Genomic DNA, 24,145 nt, shown 5'->3' on the forward strand with positions numbered 1-24,145 from the left:
ATAAAGAGTGACAATCTTGAGGCAGGTGATCAACAGATTATCATCTTCAGTGGGCGACTTTTGCAAAACAGAGATATTCGCAGGTGGTTTAATGCTGCAGTTATATGCTGTTGAATTATTATCTTTTGCACCATGCACATGCCAACTGATTCCATTGATAGCAAAGGCAGAAAGACCACTTAGCTTTGCAATGCTAAGGCTGCACAGCAGCTGCAGATACACAGCATCCCGTACAAAACTGGGGTTTTCGAAATTTACAACATAGTCACCCATTGTTCAGTTTGTAAATTTCTAGTGTTTGCAGTAAGTTTAGAAGCATCTAGTTGTAGAAACAGCGCAATTCACAATGTCGCGTGACATCGACTGTTTCAATTTCTCCGATCCTTCCACCCGCTCTAATCTGTCGCCTTTCTACTCTTTCAGGTCCAACCCTGACTTTGACATCAAACCCGCCAACAAGGGCGTCAGTCTGGCGTACTGACCTCTACCTCGCAGAGGCTGAGCGGCAACTCTCAGACACTTTCTATTACCTCCCCCTGGACCATGACCCCACCACTGAGCATCAAGCGATTGTTTCCAGAACTGTCACTGACCTCATCAAAGAAGAACAAAGAACAAAGAAAAATTACAGCACAGGAACAGGCCCTTCGGTCCTTCAAGCCTGTGCCGATCCAGATACTCTATCTAAAACTGTCGCCTATTATCTAAGGATCTGTATCCCTCTGCTCCCTGCCCATTCATGTATCTGTCTAGATACATCTTAAATGACGCTATCATGCCCGCCTCTACCACCTCTGCTGGCAATGCGTTCCAGGCACCCACCACCCTCTGCGTAAAGAACTTTCCACGCATATCTTCCTTAAACTTTTCCTCTCTCACCTTGAACTCGTGACCCCTTGTAATTGGGTCCCCCACTCTGGGAAAAAGCTTCTTGCTATCCACCCTGTCTATACCTCTCATGATTTTGTACATCTCCATGAGGTCCCCCCTCAACCTCCGTCTTTCTAATGAAAATAATCCTAATCTACTCAACCGCTCTTCATAGCTAGCACCCTCCATACCAGGCAACATCCTGGGGAACCTCCTCTGCACCTTCTCCAAAGCATCCACATCCTTTTGGTAATGTGGTGACCAGAACTGTACTCAGTATTCCAAATGTGGCCTAACCAAAGTCTTATACTGACAAATATAAATTTCTTTACCCGTCAGTCTGACCTCAATAAAAGTCGAGATGGATTTGCAGGTACAGCATTAGTTATTTTATTTGACTTGCAAGCCTGATTCATTTCACAGAGGCACAGGACACAGAACTAGTCTCCTAGACCCTTGGAAAACGAATGAAGAAGGAGACAAAGGGATTTCTGCAAATACATTCAAATGGCATCAAGTTTCACATACACAATTTCCATAGGTCATCCTATACCCCTCCTGACATGGCCATACATCCTAATTGGCTCACTTCCAATCCCTTCCTCTGGCCCCCTATGACCCAGCATCCTTTTCTCCTCCTTTGCTGGCCACTCCTCCCCCTTGCTTTGCCATGCGTTCTGCAATCCTTTGTCTGTGAACTCACCAGAATGAGACTGGCCTATCTCTACATTACAGTAACTAATATCTCTAAAACAGTTATTTTATATCACATTCGTCAATACAACTGTAACATGCCCTGCCAACTCTTGTACTCAATACCCCTCCCGATGAAGGAAAGCATGCCGTAAGCCTTCTTGACCACTCTATCGACCTGCGCAGCCACCTTCAGGGTACAGTGGACCGAAACACCCAGATCTCTCTGTACATCAATTTTCCCCAGGGCTGCTTCATTTACCGTATAGTTTACTCTTGAATTGGATCTTCCAAAATGCATCACCTCACATTTGCCCGGATTGAACTCCATCTGCCATTTCTCCGCCCAACTCTCCAATCTATCTACATTCTGCTGCATTCTCTGACAGTCCCCTTCACTATCTGCTACTCCACCAATCTTAGTGTCATCTGCAAACTTGCTAATCAGACCACCTATACCTTCCTCCAGATCATTTATGTATATCACAAACAACAGTGGTCCCAGCACGGATCCTTGTGGAACACCACTGGTCACAGTTCTCCATTTTGAGAAACTCCCTTTCACTACTGCTCTCTGTCTCCTGTTGCCCAGCCAGTTCTTTATCCATCTAGCCAGTACACCCTGGACCCCATGAGACTTCACTTTCTCCATCAGCCTACCATGGGGAACCTTATCAAATGCCTTACTGAAGTCCATGTATATGACATCTACAGTCCTTCCCTCATCAATCAACTTTGTCACTTCCTCAAAGAATTCTATTAAGTTGGTAAGACATGACCTTCCCTGCACAAAACTATGTTGCCTATCACTGATAAGTCCATTTTCTTCCAAATGGGAATAGATCCTATCCCCCAGTATCTTCTCCAGCAGCTTCCCTACCACTGACGTCAGGCTCACCGGTCTATAATTACCTGATTATCCCTGCTACCCTTCTTAAACAAGGGGACAACATTAGCAATTCTCCAGTCCTCCGGTACCTCACCCGTGTTCAAGGATGCTGCAAAGATATCTGTTAAGGCCCCAGCTATTTCCTCTCGCACTTCCCTCAGTAACCTGGGATAGATTCCATCCGGAATGGGGACTTGTCCACCTTAATGCCTTTTAGAATACCCAACTCATCCTCCCTCCTTATGCCGACTTGACCTAGAGTAATCAAACATCTATCCTTAACCTCAACATCCGTCATGTCCCTCTCCTCGGTGAATACCGATGCAAAGTACTCGTTAAGAATCTCACCCATTTTCTCTGACTCCACGCATAACTTTCCTCCTTTGTCCTTGTGTGGGCCAACCCTTTCTATAGTTACCCTCTTGCTCCTTATATATGAATAAAAGGCTTTGGGATTTTCCTTAACCCTGTTTGCTAAAGATATTTCATGACCCCTTTTAGCCCTCTTGATTCCTCGTTTCAGATTGGTCCTACATTCCCGATATTCTTCCAAAGCTTTGTCTGTCTTCAGTCCCCGAGACCTTATGTATGCTTCCTTTTTCCTCTTAGCTAGTCTCACAATTTCACCTGTCATCCATGGTTCCCTAATCTTGCCATTTCTATCCCGCACTCTAATCAACCTCTCTTTAAAAGCCTCCCACATATCAAATGTGGATTTACCTTCAAACAGCTGCTCCCAATCCACATTCCCCAGCTCCTGCTGAATTTTGGTATAGTTGGCCTTCCCCCAATTTAGCACTCTTCCTTTAGGGCCACTCTTGTCTTTGTCCATGAGTATTCTAAAACTTACGGAATTGTGATCACTATTCCCAAAGTAATCCTCGACTAAATCTTCAACCACCTGGCCGGGCTCATTCCCTAACACCAGGTCCAGTATGACCCCTTCCCGAGTTGGCCTATTTCCATCTCCTCTAGAGATCTTCCCTCCACAGCTTCCAACCTCATAGTCTCCCAAACCCAGACAGCCCGCTTCTACCTCCTCCTCAGAATCCACACATAGGATTGTCCCGATCGGCCCATCGCGTCACTTTGCTTCTGCCCCACCGAACTCATTTCTTCCAATCTTGACTCCATCCTCTCTCCTCTTGTCCAGTCCCTTCCTACCTACATTTGTGATTGCTCCAATGCCCTACATAATATCAATAACTTCTAGTCCCCCGGCCGTAACCCCCTCCTCTTCACCATGGATGTCCAATCCCCCCATACCTCTATTTCCCACCAGGATGGTGTGAAGGCTCTCCGCTTCTTCCTCGAACAGAGACCTGAACAATCCCCGTCCACCACCACTCTCCTCTGTCTGGCTGAACCTATTCTTTCACTGAACAACTTCTCTTTTAACATGTCTCATTTCCTCCAAAGTTGTGACTATGGGTACCTGCATGGGTCCCAGTTTTGCCTATCTCTTTATGTTTATGTGGAACATTCCTTGATCCAGTCCTACTCAGGCACCATCACACAACTCTTATATCGATACATCGATGATTGTTTTGGTGCTGCTTCATGTTCCTGCCTGGACCTGGAAAAATGTATTAATTTTGTTTTCAATTCTCACCCCTCTATCACCTTCACATGGTCCATCCCCGACACGTCGCTTCCCTTCCTTAGAACATAACAGCGCAGTACAGGCCCTTTGGCCCTCGATGTTGCGTCGACCTGTGAAACCAATCTAAAGCCCATCTACTTGGTTCCCTTAACATCCATATGTTTATCCAATGACCATTTAAATGCCCTTAATGTTGGCGAGTTCACTACTGTTGCAGGCAGGGCATTTCACGCCCTTACTACTCTCTGAGTAAAGAACCTACCTCTGACATCTGTCCTATATCTAGCTCCCCTCAATTTAAAGCTATGTCCCCTTGTGCTAGCCATCACCATCCGAGGAAAAAGGCTCTCACTGTCCACCCTATCTAATCCTCTGATCATCTTGTATGCCTCAATTAAGTCATCTCTTAACCTCCTTCTCTCTAACGAAAACAGCCTTAGATCCCTCAGCCTTTCCTCATAAGATCTTCCCTCCATACCAGGTAACATCCTGGTAAATCTCCTCTGCAACCTTTCCAATGCTTCCACATCCTTCCTATAATGTGACGATCAGAACTGCACGCAATACTCCAAATGCGGCTGCACCAGAGTTCGTACAGCTGCAACATGACCTCATGGCTCTGAAATTCAATCCCTCTACCAATAAAAGCTAACACACCGTATGGCTTCTTAACAACCCGATCAACCTGGGTGACAACATTCAGGGATCTATGTACATGGACATCGAGATCTCTCTGCTCATCCACACTACCAAGAATCTTACCATTAGCCCAGTACTCTGTATTCCTGTTACTCCTTCCAAAATGAATCACTTCACACTTTTCTGCATTAAACTCCATTTGCCACCTCTCAGCCCAACGCTGCAGCTTATCTGTGTCCCTGTGTAACCTGCAACATCCTTCCGCACTGTCCACAACTCTACCGACTTTAGTGCCATCTGCAAATTTACTCACCCATCCTTCTACGCCCTCCTCCAGGTCATTTATAAAAATGACAAACAGCAGTGGCCCCAAAACAGATCCTTGTGGTACACCACTAGTAACTGAACTCCAGGCTGAACATTTCCCATCAACCACCACCCTCTGTCTTCTTACAGCTAGTCAATTTCTGATCTAAACCGCTAAATCACCTTGAATCCCATGCCTCCGTATTTTCTGCAATAGCCTACCGTGGGGAACCTTATCAAACGCTTTACTGAAATCCATATACACCACATCAACTGCTTTACCCTCATCCACCTGTTTGGTCACCTTCTCAAAGAACTCAATAAGGTTTGTGAGGCACGACCTACCCTTCACAAAGCGTGTTGACTATCCCTAATCAAATTATTCCTTTCTAGATGATTATAATTCCTATCTCGTATAAACCTTTCCAAGACTTTGCCCACAACAGTAAGGCTCACTGGTCTATAGTTACCGGGGTTGTCTCTACTCCCCTTCTTGAACAAGGGGACAACATTTGTTATCCTCCAGTCTTCTGGCACTATTCCTGTAGACAATGACAACATAAAGATCAAAGCCAAAGGCTCAGAAATCTCCTCCCTAACTTCCCAGAGTATCCTAGGATAAATCCAATCCGGCCCAGGGGACTTATCTATTTTCTCACTTTCCAGAATTGTTGACAACTGCTCCCTATGAACCTCAAGCCCTACTAGTCTAGTAGCCTGTATCTCAGTGTTCTCCTCGACACCATTGTCTTTTTTCTGTGTGAATACTGATGAAAAATATTCATTTAGCACCTCTCCTATCTCCTCGGACTCCACGCACAACTTCCCACTACTGTCCTTGACTGGCCCTACTCTTACCCTAGTCATTCTTTTATTCCTGACATATCTATAGAAAGCTTTAGGGTTATCCTTGATCCTACCTGCCAAAGACCCCTCCTGGCTCTTCTTAGCTCTCTCTTTAGGTTCTTCCTAGTTAACTTGTAACTCTCAAGCACCCTAACTGAACCTTCACTTCTCATCTTTACATAAGCCTCCTTCTTCCTCTTGACAAGTGATTCAAATACTTTAGTAAACCACGGTTCCCTCGCTCGACCACTTCCTCCCTGCCTGACAGGTACATACTTATCAAGGAAACGAAGTAGCTGTTCCTTGAACAAGTTCCACATTTCATTTGTGCCCAACCCCTGCCGTTTCCTTCCCCATCCTATGCATCCTAAGTCTTGCCTCATTGCATCATAATTGCCATTCCCCCAGCTATAGCTCTTGCCCTGTGGTTTATACCTATCCCTTTCCATCACTGAAGCAAAAGAATTGTGGTCACTATCACCAAAGTGCTCACCTACCTCCAAATCTAACACCTGTCCTGGTTCATTACCCAGTACCAAATCCAATGTGCCTCTTGTTGGCCTATCTACATACTGTGTCAGGAATCCCTCCTGCACACATTGGACAAAAACGGACCCATCTAAAGCACTCGAACTAGAGCGTTTCCAGTCAATATTTGGAAAGTTAAAGTCCCCCATAACAACTACCCTGTTACTTTCGCTCCTATCCAATCCTTTCCTCTACATCTCTGGAACTTTTCGGAGGCCTATAGAAAACTCCCAACAGGGTGACCTCTCCTTTCCTGTTTCTAACCTCAGCCCATACTAGCTCAGTAGACGAGTCCTCATCAAACGTCCTTTCTGCCACTGTAATTCTGTCCTTGACTAACAATGCCACCCTCCTCATCTTTTACCACCTTCCCTGAGCTTACTGAAATAGCTAAACCCTGAAACCTGCAACACCCACTCCTGTCCCTGCTCTATCCATGTCTCCGAAATGGCCACAACATCGAAGTCCCAGGTACCAACCCATGCTGCAAATTCACCCACCTTATTCCGGATGCTCCTGGCGTTGAAGTAGGCACACTTTAAACCACGATTGCATGGGAAGGTGCCGTGGGAAGAGGGTGAGGTGTTGGGGGTGATGGAGGAGTGAACCAGGGTATTCCAGAGGAGCGGTCCCTGTGGAATTCTGAGAGGGGGAGTGAGGGGAAGATGTGTTTGGTGGTGGAATCATGCTGGAGTTGGCAGTGGATGATTCTTTGATTGCGGAGGCTAGTGGGGTGAAAAGTGAGGACAAGTGGAACTCTAGCAGGCCCTTAAACACTCTTTTCAAGTGAGGCAACGCTTCCTGTACACCTCCTCAATTTGGACTATTGCATTTTCTGCTCCCAATGCGGTCTGCTCTACATTGGAGAGACTAGACGCAGACTGGGTGACCGCTTTACAGAACAACTCCCATCCATCTGCAAGCAGAACTCAGACCTTCCTGTCGCTTGCTATTTCACTCACAATCCTGCTCTCACGTCCATCCTTGGCCTGCTGCAATGTTCCAGTGAAGCCCAGCGCAAACTGGAGGAACAGTTGACCTTTATATTTCACTTTCTGGGGATAGACTGTCCACTAATATCCATTACAAACCCACTGACTCTCACAGCTACCTCGACTACAGCTCTTCACACTCCACATCCTGGAAGGACTCCATCCCATTCTCCCAGTTCCTTCGCCTCAGTTGCATCTGTTCTGATGATGCTACTTTCCAAAATGGTGTTGCTGACATGTCTTCATTCTTCCTTAATCGTGGTTTCCCACCATTATGGTCGACAAGGCTCTCAACCGTGTCCGGACCATTTCCTACACCTCTGCTCTTACCCCCTCCTCTCCCTCCCAGAATGAGGATAGGGTCCCCCTTGTCCTCACTTTTCACCCCACCAGCCTCCGCTATCAAAGAATCATCCTCTGCCAACTCCAGCATGATTGCACTACCAAACACATCTTCCCCTCACTCCCCGTCAGAATTTCACAGGGACCGCTCCTCCGGAATACCCTGGTCCACTCCTCCATCACCCCCAACACCTCACCCTCTTCCCACGGCACCTTCCCATGCAATCGCAGAAGGTGTAACACCTGCCCCTTTACCTTCTCCCTGCTCACCATCTCAGGCCCTAAACACTCTTTTCAAGTGAGGCAACGCTTCCTGTACATCTCCTCAAATTGGTCTATTGCATGTTTTGCTCCCAATGCGGTCTGCTCTACATTGGAGAGACTAGACGCAGACTGGGTGACCGCTTTACAGAACACCTCCCATCCATCTGCAAGCAGAACCCAGACCTTCCTGTTGCTTGCCATTTCACTCACAATCCTGCTCTCACATCCATCCTCGGCCTGCTGCAATGTTCCAGTGAAGCCCAGCGCAAACTGTAGGAACAGCCTCATCTTCCGATTAGGCTCATTACAGCCTTCTGGGCTAAACATTGAGTTCAACAACTTCAGACTGAACTCTCTCCTCTGCCTTCACCCCATTTTTATTTCCATCCAATTATTTTCATTTCTTCCATTGAACTGTTTTCCCCTCCCCATTGTCCCGCCCCCTCCCCCCACCCCACTTGGGCCACCTGTTCCTAGTTGCCCTTTGACACACTGCTCACCTTTGTTCTGCCATTCACACATTATAATCTCTTGATGTACCATTATCTGCACCCTTCTTAGCCTTAATCACTGCCATTTACATTCCCATTGTCTTTCTGTCCATGGCAATTTTTGTCCTCCTATCGCTGGCCCACTATCCAGCCCCACCGCCACCCCCCCCTCAAAAATAGTATAAATCTGACCCTATTTCCAGTTCTCTTTGGCTTTGACAAAGAGTCATCGAGACTTGAAATGTTAACTCCCTTCTCTTTCCACAGACGCTGTCAGACCTGCTGAGATGTCCAGCATTTTCTGTTTTTGTTTCAGATTCCAGCATCTGTAGTAATTTGCGTTTATCTAACATTAGGAATTTTACCATCAGAGGCAGACTATAACATTTTTAAGTTCCACCTTTTCTGTGTTGAGATGCAAATTTTTTTAATATTCACTTCACGCGATATGGGCTTCGCTTGCTGGACTAGCACATGTTGCCCATCCCTAATTGCCCTTGAGAAGGCGGCGATGAGCTGCCTTCTTGATCGGCTGCAGCCTATGAGTTGTAGGTACACCCACTGTACTATTAGGGAGGGAATTCCAGGATTTTGACCCAGTGATAGTGGAGGAACTGAGATTTATTTCCAAGTCAGATGGTGAGTGACCGAGCTGAATCTCCAGGTGGTGTTACCATGTATCTTCTGCCCTTGTCCTTCTAGATGGTAGCAGTCATGGATTTGGAAAGTGCTGCCTAAGGAGCTTTGGTGAGTTCCTGCAGTGCATCTTGTAGACGGTACACACTGCTGCTATTGTACGCCAGTGGTGGAGGGAGTGAATATTTCTGGTGGAGGGAGTGAATGATCATTTTTAAAGGTCTCTCAAGTTGTTCTGACACAGAGAAAATCTGAGCCCTAGTTTTAAGGCAAAAAGTATAAACCGGCTGTTTTTTTGTCGAGGTGACTATGAACCAGAAAGCCGGAGACAATCCCACCATGGTAATTTAAGGAAGCCCTGGCTGGATTTTATGTCCATCTTGTGACTAATGAGCTGCCATTGGGGCTCTCACCCCTTCAAGAGACAAGGTCATTTTCCAAGAACTGCTGGCCAATCGCTGTTCTTCAGTCCCAGCATCACTGGCAACAGTGGCCATGACTTGGATTGCACCCAGCCAAGGGGCGCAGCATTGGTGCCATCTCTGCAGTAGGATAAATGGGGTTCAAGTCCTCGGTGAGGTGTGGGTGGTTGTTGAGAGTGGGGGAAATTGTTGCCATAGTTACAGCCATTGTGACTGGGGCTCTCTCTAGTCAACACACAGTCTCAATTAAGTGGTCTCCCTGGTGGTTCCTGCTAGACAGAAGAGAGTCTATTGGTTTTCCAATTATGTTGAAACAAACTACTTTAAAGTATAAGTTGCCTACAAAAATAGTGTTTAGTCAATAGTGCGTTTAGTCTGTTTGTTAGAGTAAACACTTTTAAATGTGAAATCTTACATTGTCCGTTTGTCCCTCCCCCACTATCCACCTTCACTGTTTTCCATTTCTCTCTTCATGTTGGCTCCCTGGGGACTGCCATTAGCACACCTTCCCCTTGCTTTCTGTGGCTATTAGCACTCTGTTTCCCTGGGTTTCTGAGGCTATGACTCATTTTTTCATTCTCACTCCACAGTATAAATATTTCCCACTGTCTCTGATATTTGGCTTTGACAAAAGGTCATCTGGACTCGAAACGTTAGCTCTTTTATCTCCCTACAGATGCTGCCAGACCTGCTGAGATTTTCCAGCATTTTCTGTTTGGTTTCAGGGGGGAAGTTCTCCCGAAATGGCGCGATGTCCGCCGACTGGCGCCCAAAACGGCACCAATCAGACGGGCATCGCGCCGCCCCAAAGGTGTGGAATGCTCCGCATCTTTGGGGGCCGAGCCCCAACATTGAGGGGCTAAGCCGACGCCAGAGGAATTTTCGCCCCGCCAGCTGGCGGAAACGGCCTTTATTGCCCCGCCAGCTGGTGCGGAAATGACATGTCGGGGCGGAGCATGCGCGGGAGCATCAGCGGCCACTGACAGTTTCCCGCGCATGCGCAGTGGAGGGAGTCTCTTCCACCTCCGCCATGGTGGAGACCGTGGTGGAGGCGGAAGGGAAAGAGTGCCCCCACGGCACAGGCCCGCCCGCGGATCGGTGGGCCCCGATCGCAGGCCAGGCCACCGTGGGGGCACCCCCCGGGGTCAGATCGCCCCGCGCCCCCCCAGGACCCCAGATCCCGCCCGCGCCGCCTTGTCCTGCCGGTAAATAGGTGCTTTAATTTACGCCGGCGGGACAGGCAATTTATCGGCGGGACTTCGGCCCATCCGGGCCGGAGAATCGAGCGGGGGGGCCCGCCAACTGGCGCGGTGCGATTCCCGCCCCCGCCTAATATCCGGTGCCGGAGACTTCGGCAACCGGCGGGGGCGGGATTCACGGCAGCCCCCGGCGATTCTCCGACCCGGTGGGGGGTCGGAGAATGACGCCCCAGATTCCAGCATCCACAGTAATTTGCTTTTAATCTTGTTATGTTATCTGTTCAGCTATTAACTGGAAGTTTGAATTATGTTTTAAAAGTGATCATTTTCTACTGTGAACTGTTGTTGATATAACTCCCCTCCTTGTCTACATATTGGCTTTGGCAGAAAGATCAAATTAATATCTGAGTATTTTTCAATTCAATTACAGTCTGAGTGGTTACCTGGTCCTTTGTTTTGATGGCTTTTGGTCCGTGACCAAGGCTTATTAGAGATTCATAATAACCCACCTTATTAAATAATTACAGGCTTCATAACTGATTTCATCACAAAGTTTGTGTATATTTGACATTGGCGAGTTAGAACTTGTTTAGAGCCTGCCGCTAAGGCACACATCACAAACATGAAACAAAATGGGTGCAGGCTGAGGATGTATTGTTTGAAATCTCACGTATTGCATCAGAATGAGAGCTCAGCTATCAGATTGAAACAAAACCGCTTCTTATTTGTCACACCCCTCATAGCCACTTTCCCACACAAGTTGCTCCAAGATCAGAACAGATAGGAGATAAACTGTTAGTCGTGTTTAAGTGACACTCAGATACATTTATCCTCAAACTTAGTGACTCCTGCATATTCACTTTCATATTCCTTTCTAAGTGGACAATGGCGAACAACACAAGGTTTTATGTTCAAATAAGATCCACCTAACAAATTCAGAATTTATAGTTCTTTTACGAGGCACCATTTTAATTAGCAGAGGTTCCATATGATACACACTCAATAATACGGTCTCATACCTGCTTTTTCAGTTTCTTCCCCAGTAAATCCTTTTCTTTCCTTTCCTTCATAAAGTCTTCCTCATAAGTCTTAAGCTGTGAAATAAAAAGTAAAAATTCCCTCAACTAAAGCTACAGAATCAAACAAATAAGTAAGTGGAACATGAAGCAGTCATTTCTTAAAAATAGTAGTAAATATTGAAACAAATCAAATGTAGAAAGGCAGTTGCTATGGTAATACCCTTGTGTTAAGTGAAGTAAGTTTTGATTGTAGGTGCTCAATATTTTTCTTCAGTTCTTCTTTCTCTTCATTCATTCTTTCCCGGTCACATCTTTCTCTCTGAAAGTCCTCTTCAAATATCTGCACCTTTAACAGAACCCCAAACATTTTAAGAGCTCAGGGATATAATTTGGATTAACTATTTCTGGTCAACGTTCCTGATTGTCCACAGAAGAAAGAACACAAGCTTTTTCAGATACATACCCCAGAACACACATCGCTTTCTTGATGTGGTTGAGGAGGGAAAATGAAGTGCAAGGTCGTAGCTATGAAATTCTAAATTAGAAGCTAAAATGTGGAGGACATAATGAGTTCAAGATCCCAAACAGGGAAATCAAACTTGACACAATCTGAACTAAAAAGCCAGATGGAGTCCAGGCTGCTAAAAAAACTGAAACATTTTCTGCTGGTAGCCAAGGAAGTTGAACACATTACCATTCACTCCTGTCACTAATTTACTGAGAAAAATCAGAATGTCAAATGCATGTGAATACAAATTAAAGACGGGCACATTCATGGTTCATTGACTTCCAAATGGTGTCCACCAATGCTGACGCCATTGCTCACATCTCAAAGGAAGTAAATCTAAAAAGGGATGTTTATTTAGCCATAACATTCAAGGCTATGGGCCAAGTGCTGGCAAGTGTGATTAAGTGGGCAGGTCAGGGTCTTTCATGTGTTGGTGCAGACTCGATGGGCCGAAGGGCCTCTTCTACACTGTGGTATTCTGTGATTCTGATTCGAGCCCAGAGGGTTCTGGAGGGTTATTGAGTATATTCAAGGCTTGGTTGGATAAATTTTTGATCTCTGTGGGAATCAAGCCAAAAAGGGAGTAAAACATTTGAAAGTGCTTCACAGAAGTACTGTAAAAGTAAAATTGACAGTGAGCCATGGAAAGAGATGTTAGAACAGATGACGAAACGCTTGGTCATAGAGGTAGATTTAAAGGAGCATCTTAAAAGTGGGAGAGAGATGGAGTGGTTTAGGAAGGAGCTAAGAATGGCCACCAATGCTGAAGATGACAACCAGGGATGCACAGGAGGCCAGAATTGGAGGAGAGCTGTTGGTTCTGTGGGACATTATAACGGTGCGCCCATGGAAGGATTTGAAAAGAATAAGAGTGAAAAAAATAGAATACTTAAGAAATAAATATAAACAAAACAATGTGGCAGGTTTTTCTAAACTCCATACATCATACTGAGTTATAATTACTTGAAAAACATTCAATGTGTTATTTATTACCTGTTGCTTTAGGACCTCAATTTGTGTTTTCAGTTCTTCAGGATGAGATTTTTTCATTGACTCTGCACTTTCAAAATTGTGAGACACGCAAGAAACATTCTGCTTTCTTAATGCATCGGACAGAGCCTACAACATAATTAAATTGAAATACTTCAGACTAATTAGTGTTATCCACTGTGTCACAATAGTTTTTTGTCCCCCCAAAACATGAGTAAGTATGGGTCCAGTCCTATATTCTCCTGCTGTATGGTACACCACGGAGCTCCAGTCTGCTGAGGTGCCGTCTGGAGTTCTTAGAGATTTGAATACCCTTTTGTGAAGCATTGGGTTTTAAAATTTTAAAAAAAATTTAGAGTACCCAATTCATTTTTTCCAATTAAGAGGCAATTTTAGCATGTTCAATCCATCTACCTTGCACATCTTTGGGTTGTGGGGACGAAACCCATGCAAACACGGGGAGAATGTGCAAACTCCACACGGACAGTGACCCAGAGCCGAGATCGAACCTGAGACCTCGGCGCCATGAGACTGCAGTGCTACCACTGCGCCACCGTGCTGCCCTTGTGAAGAATTTGTGAGGTATAGCTTCACAGTATTGTTTCCAAAGTGGACATTGAGTGTATGGTGAAGTGGGCAGTCAAATGCTTGCCAGTTAATATCCTGCAAAAGCTCAAGCCATTTTGATTCCCGACGATATTCACCACCATGAGCTTGAGCCAAAATAGAATATTTTGAAAGTTCAGAGTAGGTCTGTCAGGATTGGAAAAGATTTAAATGGCATTGGCAAAAAGGGCAAACAAGGTGAGAAGAAATTAATATTTTGGGTTTGCACTCCTCATTGAAAGACAGAGAGTTACCTTGAAGGGTGTAAATCTGAACTGGACCTTGTCTTTTCTCTTTAGAAACTGTCAGATCTTCTCTATTTCCAGCATTTTGATTTTGATTTCATCTTGGTTTTTTTTAAATATCACCTCAAGTTTCTTGAAATGTTTCACCCTGATAATTTATTGGCATTGGCAACAAGGCCCCAACTGTGGTTGCATGTATAATTTTCATTTAATTTGCAAAATATGTAAGAACTATCCAGTAGGACAAAGGTACACTGACTCATTCTGGAATTAGCACAGAATAAATAATAATAATAAATTTTCCACAAAGTACTTAAGGTATCCTGTGATTTTGGACTTTAAAGTACTTAGGAAAAACACTTAAATCATCTTTTTCCTCTCTCAATATTCACTTTGGAAGTTCTCCCATGATAGACAGTATTCCCAAATCTACAGGGAGGTCAGTAAACAGCTCCCAGAGACAGACAGATACACACACAAACAATCACACACAGACACAGACACACACACACAGACACACACAGAGGCTGCCCTTGTGGTGCTGGTGACAGCTGAGGTGGCCAGAGGCCGGAGAAGGCAGCAGCCTCATCGCAGGTTGGAGGTGGCACCCTTTGCGCAGGGGACCGCCGCACACCCTGAAGACCTGGCTGCCGCCCATCAGACTGAGGAGGAACCCAGAGGGGGACACCAGCAATGGCCCAAGGTGTACAGGTGTGTTGGGTCTTTTGAGGAGATGACAGACAGCATGTGCCGCAGGAGACTGCATCTCAACAAAGAGACAGTGCGGCATCCGTGCCACAATCTCATGGTCTTGGCACCCCGTGGAGGAGGAGTACACTGGCTCTCGGTGGCTGTGAAGGTCACCACAGCCCTGACCTTTTTTTTAAAAAAACATTTTATTGGAGGCAGTTTCGAATATATACATAACAAAGAAGAAAAAATACAAAAAACTGTGGTGAAACTGCGGCGACGGCAAATCCTGACGCACACACACCGAATCTAACCACTGCTACCCTGACGCCTGCCCCCTTATTTTTAACTTTTAACCCAACCTGAACTGATGGCTCAATACTCCTTAAAGAAATCGATGAACAGCTTCCACCTCGAGGTGAACCCCTCCTCTGCCCTCCAATGGAGAACTTGATTTTATCTAACTGCAGGAACTCTGCCAAATCGCTCACCCACACCCCTACACTCGCGACTCCAAGACCCGCTGACCCAACAAAATCCGTTGCTGGCTATCAGGGAGGCAAAGGCCAATACATCGGCCTCTCTTCCAACCTGCACTCTCGGATCCTCCGACACTCCAAGTATTGCCACCTCCGGATCCGGAGCCCCCAAATCTTTGACATTATCAGCGGGATTCTCCCTTCTGGGGACTACGTCCCCATGCCAGCGGGAGAACCGGTGCCAACCACTCGCCGTCAACAGCCCCCGAAAGTGCGGAATTCTCCGCACTTCCGGGGGCTAGGTGGACGCCAGAGGGGTTGGCGCCACTCCTTTTTTAGGAAGGCTAATGCAGATCGGCACCCATAGGGACATGTCTTGCATTCTAAATGCTGCCAGCACTGGTTCCACACCCTCAACACTGATAGCACCACCAGGCTCAGGGAATACATAGCCAGCGAGAACAGAAGGAGCTCAAGCAACAATGCCCTCAAACTGGTCCCTTTACACCCGGTGGCGGCTATGAAGGAGGATGTCGCAAATTTGGTGGCTCCCGCTCAGGCGGACTTTTGGACCTTTTCACCAGATTTTCTACTGGACTTGAATTGTAAAACTGGTGACAGAGTCAATTGTGTACTGAATTCCCACATCGGTGCATGGAGAGAAGAACTTTAAGTGCTCGTAAAGGCAGAAACAAGAAAGACAGAAGGCTTGGGCTGAAGCTGCAGCAGGAGACAGCATGGCGGAGGACTGGACCTCTGGTTTGTCGACCCAGCGGTCAACGGAGCAGCTGATGTAAGTTATTCGGGAAGGCTTTGCTAAGCAGAAACAGGACTGCTTGGACCCGATAAAAGAGTCAATTGAGCGGCTGGAGCTTAGATTGGACGGCCAAGATCGGGCGATCCAGAAGGTAGAGAAAGCACTGGCTGAGCAGGAGGAACATCAAACTGTGGTGGAGTTGGAGATGGGGATGCTGAGAGACCAGCAGAAGACGCTCCTGGAGAAGGTGGAGGACCTAGAGAATAGGTGCTGCCGGCAGAACTTGAGAACAGTTGGGCTCCCGGAGGGTTCCGAAGGACCGGACGCTGGGGCATACATCGCAGACATGTTTGAGAAGCTGCTGGGGGATGGGGCATTCTCCCGCCTCTTGGAGGTGGACAGGGCTCACAGAGCACTCGCGAGGAAGCCGCGAATGGGAGACCCCCAAGGACGATGGTGGTGAGATTCCACAGGTACTTGGATAAGGAGCGTATTCTACAGTAGGCCAAGCAGACACGGAGCTGTAAGTCGGATAACAGTATCCTGCGGGTTTACCAAGACCTGAGAGTGGAGGTGGCCAGGAGAAGAGCAGGCTTCAACCAGATTAGGTTGATCCTTTTTAAGAAAAAGGTGTAGTTCGGACTGTTGTATCCGGCTCATCTCTGGGTCACGTACGAGGAACAGCACTTTTATTTTGAGTCGCCTGAGGACGCGCTGGACTTCGCGAAAAAGAAAGGACTGGTGGTGGACTGAGAACTTTTGAACTTTGCTGCAACATTCATGTTTTTTTTCCCCTTTTCTTTTAAAAAAGTTTCTCGTTTTTCATTTTGTGGAAGCTGTTTGTAATGCCTTTTGCATTGATTTGGGACCAGCGGCAGAGCTGAGTGAGTTAAGGTTTTCATTTGCACTGTTGGGGAATGGAGGTGTGCTTGTTTAGATCTTGGTGTTTTTCTGTCAGGCAAATGTGTGGGGATTGTTTGATGTTGGAGTATGTTTGGATGAGCGAGGTGGAGGGTGGGGAGGGAACAATAGGTGGGAGACTATCAGGCGCCAGGCCACTAAGCTAGCTGGGCGGGCTAGCAGTGGGGGTTGTGCATATGTTCGGTTTATTAAAGGGGTTGGGTTACAGAGTGATGTTACTAGGGGGGGAGGGGGGGTAAATATTCTGCTGACGAGGGAGGGACTTGGGCTAAGGGACAGAGAGGAGGTTGGGGGCAGAGGCTGCCTGGGGGCGGGATGGTGGAAGAGCGGAGCATGGGCTGGAGGCGGGCGCAAAAAAAGGGGATGGCTGATCGGCGAAGGGGGGGGGGGCAATGAGCCCCCCAACCAGGCTGATCACCTGGGATGTTCGAGGGTTAAATGGGCCGATCAAGAGGGCACATGTGTTCGCGCATCTTAGGGGACTGAAGGCGGATGTGGTAATGTTGCAGGAGACGAACCTTCGAGTAACTGACCAGATTAGATTGAGGAAAGGCTGGGACTAGGCTCAAAGACTAGAGGGGTCGCGATCCTGATCAATAAGCGGGTGGTGTTTGAGGTGGGTAGAATAGTCTCGGATTATGGTCAGTGGGAAACTGGAGGGGGTGCAGGTGGTGTTAGCAAATGTGTATGCGCCAAATTGGGATGATGTGGAGTTTATAAAGAGGATGCTGGGGAAGATACCGGCCCTGGACTCGCACAGGTTGGTCATGGGAGGGGACTTCAACACAGTTATTGACCCTGGCTTGGACCGGTCAAGCTCGAAAACGGGCAGGATGCCAGCAATGGCAAAGGAACTAAAAGGGTTCATGGAGCAGATTGGGGGGGGATGGATCCATGGAGATTTGGGCAGCCGAGGGTGAAGGAGTTCTCCTTCTACTGACAGGTGCATAAAGTGTACTCCCGGATTGATTTCTTTATTTTGAGCAGAGCCTTGCTGGCTGGGGTGGTGGACACGGGGTACTCGGCGATCACAATCTCAGACCATGCTCCGCACTGGGTTGACCTGCAGGTTAGTAAAGACAGTAACCAGCGCCCGCACTGGAGGTTAGATGTGGGACTTTTGGCTGACGAAGGGGTGTGCGAGCGGCTGAGGAAATGTATTCAGAACTACCTGCAGGTCAACGACATGGGGGAACTTTCAGCAGCGGTGGTCTGGGAAGCACTGAAGGCGGTGGTCAGGGGGGAGCTGATCTCGATACGGGCCCAGAGGGAGAAGGTGGACAGGGCAAAGACGGACCGATTGGTAAAGGAGATACTACAGATCGATAGGAGATATGCGGAGACCCCTGAGGCAGGGCTTTTAAGGGAGCGGCGGAGGCTACATGCGAAGTTCGGCTTGTTAACCACAGGGAGGGCGGTGGAGCAGCTGAGAAAGGTGAGGGGGGGCGATCTATGAGTATGGAGAGAAGGCCAGCAGAATGCTTCACAGCAGCTTAGAAAGAGGGAGGCAGCCAGGGAGATAGGGAAAGTAAATGACAGAGATGGGAACATGGTTGGAGATTCAGCAGGGGTGAATAAGGCATTTAGGAATTTCTACAGTAGGCTGTATAGGTCGGAACCCCCACGGGGCCAGAGGGGCTGAATTTCCCAAAGCTGGACGGGGAGCTGGTAGAAGGGCTGGGGGCCCTGATCAGGTTGGAAGAGATAGTGGAGGGTCTGAAGGCCATGCAGTCGGGTAAAGCCCCGGGGCCGGACGGGTACCCAATGGAGTTTTATATAAAGTTCTCTGGGATCTTGGGGCCGGTGTTGATGAGGATATTCAATGAGGCAAGGGAAAGAGGGGAGCTGCCCCCGACGATGTCACAGGCCACGGTTTTGCTGATTCTGAAGCGGGACAAGAACCCGGAGCTGTGTGGGTCCTACAGGCCGATATCCCTGTTGAATGTGAATGCCAAATTGTGGCCAAAATTTTGTCCTCCAGGATTGAGGATTGTGTTCCGTACGTTATTGGGGAAGACCAGGTGGGGTTTGTTAAGGGCAGGCAGTTGGTGGCCAATGTAAGAAGGTTGTTGAACGTGATCATGATGCCCCCGGAAGGTAGGCAGGTGGAGGTAGTGATCGCAATGGATGCAGAAAAGGCTTTTGCTCGGGTAGAATGGGATTCTACCTCTGTGGGAGGTACTGGGACGGTGCTTGTTAGGTGAATTGGACATTCTGAATTCTCCCTCAGTGTACTCGAACAGGCGCTGGAGTGTGGTGACTGGGGGCTTTTCACAGTAACTTCATTGCAGTGTTAATGTAAGCCTACGTCTGACACTAATAAAGATTATTATTATTATAAAGACAGCCAAGCATCCTGAAAGCAAGAAGCTGGTCTGCGCGCTGCCATGCTTGTGTGTTGACTGAGAGTGAGTGATGAGGGAGCGTTTAAAAGCAACTCCCCTTTGTTATCAGTGAGGTGTTGAGGCGCGAGTTTGGCAAATCAGACAGCGAGACAGCCAGTAATGGCGAGAAGCTCGTGAAGGCTCTTTTCCGGCACTAACCGCAGTTAAATATGGGCCGCGATCTCACCAACATTGTCGTTGAGAAACACCAAGCCAAACACGCCCAAAATGACTCTTAGAAATGTTTCCATTAAATCGCCTTGACTAAAAAAAACATATGTTGGATCTTTTGAAAGTTAAACCTGAGGCAATTTAAAAATTATATCATTTTGAAGACCATTAGTGAGGCCCTCCAATCCTTCGTAATATTGCCTGCTGAACACAGCTGAGAGGTGATGTCTATGTACCTGTGCTTCAGCACTTTCAGAGGAGTGTAGGAGAGAAAAGTGGATTTTCAAAAGCCTGCAGAGGATTTTGTGATCATGGGTACAAGAAGCATGTTTTACAGAAGAGAGATTGATTTGTATGTGGAGCTATTCGACTCCACTGATCAACAGATGTACATGCAGATAAGAACAAAGTAACTATACGGACCTTATTCAGACGAGCAATTTCATATTCATAATATCCTTTTTGCTTGGTTATTGATGTGTGGCATTCTTTCAAATGTTTATTCTCTGCTTCAGCCTCAAGCAACTTTGCATTTAGTGCCTGCTTCTGTTCCTTCTTTCCCCCAAAAAACGAAAAAAAAACATAAGTAATAGGAAGACCAGATTTTAAAGAAACAGCTTCAGACAATTTAAAGTTACATTTGTGCAGATGAACCCAATATTAACTGTGTAACTGCTGTAGCTTTTGAAGAAGTCTAAGTTTTCTATCAAATGAGTCTGCTTGATTGTAATTAAACATCAATTATTTTCAAGCCATTTTAGAGAAAAGCGTACTTCAGCCGTTTCAAGTTTTGCTTTGGCAAGGAGCAGCTTCTTATCGAAATCCCTCTGCTTTTGGTCCAGCTCCTTTTCGAGGTCACTCAGGGACTGCTGGTAAGTGCTGAATTTTTCCTTCAGCTGCAGAAAATGAAAGCCAATGAAGGATACATTACACATGGAATATTCTGGATGATTCAATTAAAACAAACCTGTTAGGACTTAGAAATGACTTGCGGGGGCGGGGAGGGGTTATTGTTAATAAATAATCAAGAACCCAAATTCTCATACCAAGACCCAAACACACAATTTTAACGCATTTCATTTTTTTGGAACATTTGCTTTTTCTTCTCTCTGCCTTTCTACGTCCTAAGCCTCTGCGTCCCGAGAAACAAACAACACTCCCAACAGTGAAGGTGTACAAATAATTCGCTGCCAGGTCTGTGCAGATGTAATTCTCTACAAACTCACTAGGGGGTGTGTGTGAGAACAGTTTAACATTGCATTCAGATACCGACTGTTATTTCAAAAAGTGCATTTATGTTGAGACTATCGTGGACATGGTTGGGAATTAACAAAATTAATTTTACACGAGGGTGTTGAAAATAAAATAAAACAAAGCAGATTTTGTTTTACAATAAAATGTTGCACAATGTGTTTCAATAATTTTTAGAATTTGTATATTAGCAAGATTAATTTTAAGTATATATACAATCCACACACGAGATATACCACAAACAAAAAAAAAAACTAGAAAAAAAGTGCGCAGCAGATGTGGGTGTTTTACCTTCTGCTCATACACCGCCTTCATGTTCCTGAACTCCTGGTCCCACTGCTTGTTTATCTGCAGAAGCTGACAGAACAATAAATTCATTGAGCCACATCAAACTAAAAAGAGACGTTTCTTCATACACAGCCTAAAGGTTTGAATTTTTAAATGTTACAGATGTTACCAAGCCACAAGTAAAGCCCAGTCTTCACTGACAGGGGAAACAACATGAAAAAAAGCACAAATGATCCCGAGTTTCAGAGGCAAGGAAGAACATAATTTTAGGATGTGCCATCACCAAACATATCTGCCCTCCCCTCACCTTTCAGCATTCAGCTATTCCCATCATGATACACTGGTCCGCAGCTCAAATCACCACCAACACCCTCACCCTTTCAAACATTTGCCGGACTCTTTCCATGACCCAACCTCCACTATTCTCTGGGGTAGAGAATTCATTTTATAATTTATATAAATGTCTTAGATGAAGGGACCGAAGGTATGGTTTGCTGATAATTGGTGGGAAAGTAAATTGTGAGGAGGACATAAGAAGGCTACAAAAGGTTATAGATAGGTTAAATGAGTTGAACTGGCAAATGGATCATAATGTGAGAAAATGTGAAATTGTCCATTTTGAATAAAAAAAGTTAATTATCAAATGATAAGAGATTGCAGAGCTCTAAGATGCAGAGAGATCTGGGTATCCAAATGCATGAATCGCAAAAGGTTTGTATGCTGGTACAGCAAATAATTAGGAAAGCTAATAGAATGTTATTGTTTATTGTGAGGGAATTGAACAGGAGAGGTTATGCTTCAATTATATACAGTGTTGGTGAGACCACATCTGAAGTACTGTGTATAGTATTGGACTCCTTCTATAAGGAAGGATAAATGCATTGGAAGCAGTTCAGAGAAGGTTTACTGGACAAATACCTGACTAATGAGGAAAGATTGGATAGGTTAGGCTTGTATCTGTTGAAGAGATGACTTGAATGAAACATACAAGATCCTGAGGGGTCTTGACAGAATGAATGTGGAGAGGATGCTTCCTCTTGTGGGAGAATCTAGAACTAAGGGCCACTGTTTAAAATTAAGGGGTCACCACTTAAGACAGAGACTAGGAGAATTTTTCTCTCAGATTGTCGTGAGTCAAGGGCGGCATGGTGGCACAGTGGTTAGCACTACTGTCTCAGGTCACTGTCCATGTGGAGCTTGCGCATTCTTCCCGTGTCTGCGTGGGTCTCACCCCCACAACCCAAAGATGTGCAGGGTAGATGGATTGGCCACGCTAAATTGTCCCTTAATTAGCATTTTTTAAAAAAGTATTCTGAGTCTTTGGAACTCTCTTCCTCAAAAACCAGTGAGAGCAGAGTATTTTTAAGACAGAGGTGGATATATTCTTGTTAAGCAAGGGAGTGAACGGTTATAGGGGGTAGGCAAGAATGTGGATTTAAGGTGTCAATCAGATCAGCCATAATTATAATGAAGATGGAGCAGGCACGAGGGGCCGAGTGGCCTACTCCTACTGCTAATTTGTATGTTTGTATGAAGACTAATGACCCTTTGAGAGAAGAAATTCCTCCTCATCTCAAGTGGGAGACCTCTTATTCTGAAACTATGCCCTCTACTCTTAGAATCCCCTGTGAGGGGGACCATTTTCTCAGCTCTGTCAAACCCCTCAGAATCTTTTATGTTCTAATAAGACCACCTCTCATTTTTCTAAACTTCAATGAGAATAGGCCAAACCTGTTCAACCTTTCCACATAAGGCAATGCCTTCACCTTAGGAATTAGCCCAGTGAACACTCTCTGAACTGCCTTCTATGCAAGCCTATCCCTCCTGAAGGAGACCAGTACTCTAGGTGTGGTCTCACCCATGCCCTGTACAGTTGTAGAAAGACTATCCTATTTTTATACTTCATCCCCCTTGTAATAAAGGCCAACATTCCTTTTAAATGGACTAGGCGACTGTAAGTTGTTGCTGTATCCAAAAATTATTACAGAAAGAGTATTTCAACTGCAATTTCAAAATTAAGGACCTCTTTTTTCTGATTTTCTAAAATCTTAATCCGTCTCTCGCACGCTTCGTTTCCATCTATGGAAGGCTTCCTCTGGTTTTCGATTTCCATTCCAGTTACATTCTACCAGAGAAAAAAGACAGAAGAATCTTGTCACTCTCTTTTCTCAGTGACCTTCTAGTTCTGCACTTTGTGGTGCTCACACACAATTTACGTTAAATGATTTTAACATTCATAATCATAAGTTTTTTTCAAAGTCGGTAACGTTGAAATACAAACCAGGTCATTTTAGCAGCATTTAATTATTGGTATCCTTTCAGGAAATCGAACATATGAAGAATTATGCTGGGTTACCATATTCCATGATTTTCTTGTACATTTATTTTTAAAAATAAATTTAGAGTACCCAATTAATTTTTTTGTTCCAATTAAGGGGCAATTTAGCATGGCCAATCCACCTGTCCTGCACATCTTTGGGTTGTGGGGGCAAAACCCACGCAAACATGGGGAGAATGTGCAAACTCCACACGGACAGTGACCCAGAGCCGGGATCGAACCTGGGAGCTCGGCGTCGTGAGGCAGCAGTGTTAACCACTGTGCCACCTTGCTGCTCTATTTCTTGTACATTTATTTGATGATATTGTCAGAGGAAGGGAGTTTTAGTAATCATTGTGCCAACCACTGTTAATAGCAATCATCTACTTATGCTAATTTAACTTGTTCACATTGGCTGGCTCATTAATTCACATTCAGCCAAGTCCCTTGAAAAGGCCATCAATAATCTCAGCATTTAAACAATACAATCTTTCTCCCAACCACTCAGTTACTCTTTCCTGTCCATGTTTGATGACATAATAATGGCTCCCTTCACTGTGTCTCTGTTGCCTTCCCTTTTCCCAATCTCTATCAATACCTCTTGGTCAAAAAGTTCACCTTTTACCTTTGCATCATCCCGATTTCTGACCTTATCTCTCATTTCCCTTTCCTCTCCAAGAACATTTAGAATGTTACTATTTGCAGCTCTATTTTCACTTCACCCACTGTGCCTTTGCTTGAATATCATCTCTGACCATCAGCACATAACTTTCCTTTTCTTACTTCACTTTTCTGAAGC

General features: G+C 45.7%; 1 protein-coding gene across 7 annotated transcripts in view; it reads right to left on the reverse strand.

The window, feature by feature from the left end:
• Positions 1 to 24,145, reverse strand: part of LOC140408677 (TNFAIP3-interacting protein 3-like) — a 54,261-nt gene that overhangs the window by 17,977 nt on the left and 12,139 nt on the right. For 5 of the 7 annotated variants that reach the window (XM_072496201.1, XM_072496205.1, XM_072496204.1 and 2 more), the window contains exons 2-8: positions 23,053 to 23,154; positions 21,033 to 21,098; positions 20,264 to 20,386; positions 19,914 to 20,045; positions 13,241 to 13,366; positions 11,960 to 12,085; positions 11,740 to 11,814 (exon numbers count right to left, since the gene is read on the reverse strand). In XM_072496201.1, coding sequence (XP_072352302.1) covers positions 11,740 to 11,814; positions 11,960 to 12,085; positions 13,241 to 13,366; positions 19,914 to 20,045; positions 20,264 to 20,386; positions 21,033 to 21,098; positions 23,053 to 23,154 — 750 coding nt within the window. The remainder of the gene's footprint in view (positions 1 to 11,739; positions 11,815 to 11,959; positions 12,086 to 13,240; positions 13,367 to 19,913; positions 20,046 to 20,263; positions 20,387 to 21,032; positions 21,099 to 23,052; positions 23,155 to 24,145) is intronic. The other 2 variants (XM_072496200.1, XM_072496206.1) reach the window with 2 other exon arrangements.

Source organism: Scyliorhinus torazame, chromosome 3 (genome assembly GCF_047496885.1).
Source record: "Scyliorhinus torazame isolate Kashiwa2021f chromosome 3, sScyTor2.1, whole genome shotgun sequence".
Lineage (NCBI taxonomy): Eukaryota > Metazoa > Chordata > Chondrichthyes > Carcharhiniformes > Scyliorhinidae > Scyliorhinus > Scyliorhinus torazame.